The 7,095-nt window shown below is 46.6% G+C and overlaps 1 protein-coding gene across 1 annotated transcript; it reads right to left on the reverse strand.

The window, feature by feature from the left end:
- Positions 1-2,497: 2,497 nt before the first annotated feature.
- LOC123174197 (uncharacterized) lies at positions 2,498-3,197 on the reverse strand. The gene has a single exon (XM_044590005.1). The coding sequence runs from the start codon at positions 3,118-3,120 to the stop codon at positions 2,743-2,745; it is 378 nt and encodes a 125-aa protein (XP_044445940.1). The 5' UTR covers positions 3,121-3,197; the 3' UTR covers positions 2,498-2,742.
- Positions 3,198-7,095: the final 3,898 nt, after the last annotated feature.

A 7,095-nucleotide genomic window follows, 5' to 3' on the forward strand; every position in this document is an offset into this window, starting at 1 on the left:
AGGAGGAGACAGACATAGAGCAAAGGGAGAGTAGGCCTAAGTGGAAAGAAAGTGGCACAGGAGGGGGATTCGAGTGCGCCGGGTGTCTGCGTGTCGAAGTCCTACATGGTGGCGTCCCGGACTCCCGCAAAGCTCCCCTAAGTTTAGGTCTGTGTTGGATGACAAACTACGTCTGAACAGCTTATCCGAAACATATGCGGGTGTTTTGAGGGTCGGTGTTGGAGACGCCATTTGCCACGGGACAGAACCGCCAAGGGCATCGCGCCACCACCAGCTACCGAGCACTCACCACCGCTCCGTCTCCCTTCACCTTTTCCTCCTATCCCCTCCACCTACTAACCAACTGCCCCCGCGGCCAAAGCTGTCGTCCAACTCACATGTGTGGCCATGGCGGGAGATGATGTGTTGGCTTGTTGGGCGTGCGCCTTCCCCCTTCTCCTCACTGGAGTTGGCTGGCGAACAGGCTCCCCGTCATACTCCACATAGCACCGAGCCTCGCCGTCCTGGGCCTCGCCAAATACTATCTACACCCCGAGGCCAGCGGCAACGGGGGTGTGGCGGCAGCCAAAGAATGCGACAGTCATGGCAGTGCGCACCTGAGCCGTCATGGAGCTTGTTGTCGGGGCCCGGGTCTACTTCACCCCTACTGCTCTGGGAGGTCGCCATATGACCAAAGCCAGAAAGCATGAGGATGAACGTCAGCCAGAACAAAGTGCCTGTAATTGCACATGAAAATTTAGTTTCTGATGCACAACTTACAGAGCTAGATGAAGCCCCACGCCTTGATGTGAAATTTTAAGGACAAAAATGATAAGGAGAAGTGGGGAAATCGCTCGAGAGAAAAGGGAGACATTAAGGGAAAGCAGGTAGTATTGAAATGGGAATAAGAGAAGACACTTCCATGTAGATTTCGTACAATATACAAATTGACCTGGTTACGCATAACAGCACAAACTACATAATATACAAATTGGTCTGGTTGCATATAACAGCACAAACTGTACAATATACAAATTGATCTGGTTCCACATAACAACACAAACTGTTGACCGGAGTTGGTACCCTACAGACTGCAGTACCAAAAGAATGTTAATCTCTAGACAAACATAACATTAAGGCCTTGTTTGGTTAGCAACTAAACTATGTGCATTGCCTAGGATCATGGCTTGATCCACGTGGGTCGCCCATGCCGGAAATTGTTACATATGGACGGTGGATCACAATCTGACTGTTTGGTTTGGGCCAGCGCGCGGAAAATCCCGACCCAAACCACGCCGCTCCACTCCGTTCCACAGGGATAGAAAGAATCGTCTCTGACTCGTGGAATGAATCCACGGGAGGCGGAGGTGAAAGAAACCCTACAACGAGACGAAGGTGGTGGTGCAATAAAGCGGCGACAATGACTGACGCCTTCTCCCCGGTAAGGTCTCATCTCCTCTCCCTTTTCTCTCATGATGAAGCCCTTAGCCTCTCCATTCCCTTCATCCGCCTCTCCCCTCCTATTCCCCCTCCACCCCTGACGGACTGAACACTGAAGGCGTTCCCCAAGAGCTGCGACAAGGGCAAGCACCTCATCGTTCTTGTGATGTCAGACAGCATGGCAACAAACCCACTGCCATGAGATTTGTCTCCATGCAAAGCATATACATCACACATTAATTGGTTGTGTTGAAACGAAAATTTCCAAATAACTAGATATATTTAAAGTCACCATATACATCGAGGCTGAGATCAAACTGATATGAAGCACTTATTAGTTTTTTTTAACACGGGCGCTCTGAGGCATTAAAAACTCGATCACTCAATGTCTTTGGAGTAGAATCAGCAAATATAAGCAAACAAGTATACCATACAATATCTGATACAATGTAAAACACACATCTCCTATCCCCACTTAGTGTGGGGAATAAGACCTCTATGTATGACCCTTCAATGTTTTGGGTCTAGACCATTTACCATCTTTTGCTTGCATCATTGGACGTGTAGATATATCAAGAGTGTGAGTGTTGGTCGGATGGATCATGTGAAGGAACACGAAAGTTGACTTCTTTTTATCTGAAAAGGTTAACTTTCTTTTCTGCCCGTTTTTTGTGTTCCATGTTTGTTTATCGACTGCAATAGCCAGTGACCGTTCACTGGCCAGGATGGCATTTGCAAACTGTGCGGCTGGCAGCATTGTGATCTTTCTGTATTGGACATGTCAATTAGCCTTTCCAACTGTACTACGCCATCTCTTGCAACAACTTTCATGCTAGGCAAGAACTCACTGTGATCAAGTGTGGCACACCCAGATCCGATCCCGTGAGTGTTGTGATGTATTGTTTGTGATGCCATGTAGTATATCTTATTTGAGCGCTACAGCTTGTGATGGGGAAATTTATGCAACGGTCACAATGACACTTGGAAACTGTGTTGTGAGTAAAAAAGTTTGCCGAATCAACTTGTGACTAGAAGCCCACAATTGTTTTGCATAAAACATGATCAGACCAAAGAGAAGGGCAAGCCAACACATCACTTACAATAGCAGGTAGATACCACAAGTTATTTAGACGACCACCAGTAGCAGCAGCCATGATACACGCGTGCTTCGATGGATAAGCTAGGTCGAAACCAGTACATACTAGTATGACAGATTTATTTAGGCAGCACATATATTTAGTAGGTGACGTATGCTAATGCACCTCTCAGCCGCATTCCTGCGCTCACTGAGGGTCACCAGCGAGGCCGAGACGACCAGCACCATCAATGTATTGCGACACAAACGTGGTCTAAGACGTGAGCCACGCCGCAGGCAGTGAGCACGGCATTGACGTGGTTGCCGATATTGAAGCGGATACGAAGATCAGCCCGACTGAAGGCGACGCTCAGACAGTCGGCAGCGTTCGGCATCCCACGTATCTGCCGGCAGCATCGGTCTTTGTTGGCCAGGCCCATCCTTCCCAGCTGGAGGTCGACGCACACGTCGAGCTTGACTACGTCGTCCAACGAGCAATGGTCGCCTCCACAGGCGGATGGTGCTGGTGCCGTTGCCGGTGGAGGCGGCAGGTCCTGGCCACTTGCTCGGACAGAAGCCACGGCCAGGAGGATGGTGGCGAGGAGAAGGATGCGGGAGGACACCATGGTTTCCGGGTTGGTGGTGGCTATTGTCCGAGATGCTGCTTGAGTGGATGAGTCGATCTTGGTGCCTATGCATACTGGGAATGTATCAATTTATAGGACGCACACAAGAAGTTGTTTTGAGGAGACGATTAGTGCTCACGTGCGTATAGATTACTAGTGTCATGACTCGCATCAACGAGAGACTATATTTCACGCAACTTACGAAACGTGGGCGCTATCTAAATTTCTTAAGGTCTTAATTAGTAGTACAATGTACAACAGTGCAATCAAGAAATAACACGTTGGCACTGAATGTACAATGCAAGTACATGCGTAGAATTTCCACATTCTAACTCATTTTCTATTATAGAGCACACACATATGTTTTCTTTTGCACGCTGCCTTTTAATATACACACAAAAAGGTATGGATATGTAAGCGAACATACCTAAACCATTAACATGGAAGTAAAACGGACTACCCGCTAGCTGACACCAGCACTCCTCTGTGAGCCTACACAGACCAGATCACACTGCTTGATATCTTCATAAGGCATTAAGGCCAGCTTCGAGTAAGTTAGACGGCCATATAGCATCAATGATTCCTTTAGTTTCACATATGTTAGACCGAAAAAGGCTTCTGTCCCGCTTTATAAATAAAGCCACAACCGTTACATATGAAGTATACAACGCAAACTAGCCCTGCTGGAGATACCAGCTATACAATAGAAGCACAAATAGCTAAAAACGGGAACCCAAAAACAGGGACTAAGCTAAGCCAAGCTATGCACTACACTTAGGAAGCTAGCTAGTTCCTGGCAATAAGCCCAAGTCTTCACTGAGCGTCTCGACACACCTCACCATGCACGCCACTACTCCTAGGGACACTTCAAGCGACGGGCCAGGAGAAGTAAGAAACCATCAGTTTGATAGAGGAAGGGCCAGTAAATGATGCCTCCAAGGAGGAGAGCGGCGTCTGCGAACGTCTTTTGCGTCGGCTTGAAAAGGTCAAGCACGGCATTTGCCGGCACCCCACCAACCAACCGGAGAGAGCATCACTGGCAACAACCGACAACTACACCCGATACAACTTCAGTAAAGAATACCTTCGGCAACCTACCCGCATGAAACCGATACCAGCAACCCCCTGGTCCTAGCACGACCTCGCACACCGAACAGACTGACGTCTAAAAGAGGCCAAGATCACAACGAGGTACATCGCCGGTGACAAGAAGCCCCTAGAGGAACCTAGGTATCGAGACATCAGATGAACACCACCGAGGAGGACGCCATGGACAGGAGGATGCTACAACAGAGAGAATATTGGATTGCCTAGGGAGGATGGCCCGTAAGCAACGCCTCCAAGGAGGAAACAACATCTGTAGACGTTGTCGCTGTCAGCAACAGGCATGGCCTTGCGAAGCTTTCACTGAACCGTCATCCCTAGGCCCTGTAGCTTGACCACCATGTCAAGGAAGAACTCCACCGCCCGAGAAGATTGCCGGTCCCTGTGAAGCCACCCGGCTCGGGCCCTAGACCGGCGACGAAACCATGAACGGACAAACGGACAATGGCTACCCGACCCCTATCCATAGCCGCCCGTCCGACACCCAACCCGGGCAGCCGGACCTTAGGCAGCAAGCCCCCGACACATGTCGGTTGAGGCTGCCGCCGGCACCCAGGTCGTGCCCACCTTAGGAGGTAGGTGGCGGCCAATCGAGGTCCAGAACTGGTTGACCCCGACCAAACCTCCGCCACCAACGCCGGGCGACCCACCACCACCTCCCAGCCCAGCAGTCGCCGGATCAGGACGTCCCCGCTGGACTCCATGCCCCGTGCTGCCGGGCGACTGACCCGCGCCGCTGCCACCATGTAGACAAAATATGTAGCAACTTTGTGTTGTAGTACCGCCATATTCTCCTTGGAGGTTTAATTTAACTTTTTCCTCGCCACTTGGAGACTCCTTCTGTGTCAGGTCTACCGGAATTTCCTTCCCCTTTTAGGCTTGTGCATGGTTCTAAACGAGACCCTCCTATCTCCCGTTTGAATCGTCGACGCGCTTGAAATCAGCTGGCCTGTCATTCTTTAGGGTGGCCTTTTTATCCACAATCAATCCACTTGCATCCTTGTCACTTCCATCCACTATATTTATCGACCTTGTCATGCTTTAATTTACCTTTTGCCGTGCTCGACATAACCAAGATGGTACGCATGGACTTCAAGTTGCTCAACCTGTTGAGACACAAAATACCTAAGATGGTATGCTTTTATGTTATTAGCACTAAGATGGATTTCATTTTGTGAAAACAGATATACTGATTTTAGGACGTTTCTATTGTGAACTTTGATGTACTGCACAAACCACTTTTCCTTAAAACTGTGTTTTGTGTGGTGCAACTGTAGTGTCATATTTGTATCGTTTCTCGAGTTCTGGGACTGCAAAAATGTTTGATGACAACGTGTGATCATGCTTGCTCGAGTTTGTATATATAGCTTTTATCTCCGAATATTGTCTTTGGAAGCCGAGCTCCATGGAGCTTGGTTTTGGAATAATCAAATTTCATCAAATTTCATATTTTCTACGTTTAAAAAAATTCTGAAGAAAAAAAACAGATATACATGAAGGCATAACACACATGTGTGTAAATTTTCAGGGCAAAATACGTTTGAAATGAGGGCTTTGCAAAAAAAGACAAATCTAGGGTTTTTTAACACATGATAGTATTCATCCTCTCAGGTCATGAATTTGTCTTTTTCGTACAGGTAGCATTTCAACGATTTTCATCTTGAAATTTTACACACATACACATAACATCCTTGTTTACTTGCACAATTTTGTTCAGATTTTTTGAAACCGAAAAGTTTGAATTTTGATTTTTTTTTTCTTCGAAAAAAAGCCTCCATGGAGGCCGAGAGCCAAACGTCCGTTCTCTTTTATCTCTGCTGAAACTGCTCACATAACCTTAACATGATATGAAGAAATCCAATGACGGAGCTGACAAGACTAGAATGATCAGAACGTCGAACAAGAGTTACGTTTGCCTGTCAACCCTCTTTTTTCTATAATCATTGTATACTGAATTTTTAACTACCTACATCTAGTAAGAAGTTGAATTTCATATCTATTCTCTCAATTTATGCAGATAAAAGTTGGTGCCTCAGTGCGTGGACTCACCAGAAATGCGAAGTTCTTTGGAGCTCGCACGGAAAATGTGCGCCTATTTCTGAATTGCTCTTTTCTTCTAGAGAAGGTCGATCGTGCAATGGTACACGCAAGAAATAATGCTATGGTACCAAAGGTACATTGCAAGTACATGCGCAGAATTTCTACATTCACTAATCGTACACGCAAGAATCACTACATTCCCCGTAAATCAACTCAAATACTGCCTTTTCCTATTAGAAAAGAAAGAATAGAGGAACCGTTATGTGCTGAGTGATGAGAATTTTTTTTTTGAACGTGTATCCCTAAGCCCTTAACTCTTTTTGGTTGCCTCCAATGACATGTTGTTAGATATCCTTGAAGCCAACAAGGACACCTTGAAATAAGTTCAGTATGTACTATATTAAGGATGTGATGATTCACTTCGTTTCAGAAGTTTCATGAATTGTATCTCCAACACCGACTTCCAGACCGTGCGTGACCGTTTGGACTGGGTGGTGCGGACACATTTTGTTATCCAACGCGTCACCCCATCAGTCCATGGAGCAGTCCGGACGTTCGTTTTCTCGCAAACCGGACACAGGGCTGGCCCTAATATTCTAGAGGCCCTTGTGCGAGCCCCGTAAAATGGGCACAATGTTGGAATTATGTGTCCTGCAACTATATTCAAATTACTAGGAATTACTAATATTTGGAATACCTCATTATGAAATTATACATGTATTTATGCATGGAATTACTTTATATGATTATCATGGAATTATCACTTGTTGGAATGTACTTAAGTAATATATGCTTAAGGAAGCTGGTCGATTATCCGTGGAATACAATATA

This window comes from Triticum aestivum, chromosome 1D (genome assembly GCF_018294505.1).
Source record: "Triticum aestivum cultivar Chinese Spring chromosome 1D, IWGSC CS RefSeq v2.1, whole genome shotgun sequence".
NCBI classification, from domain to species: domain Eukaryota; kingdom Viridiplantae; phylum Streptophyta; class Magnoliopsida; order Poales; family Poaceae; genus Triticum; species Triticum aestivum.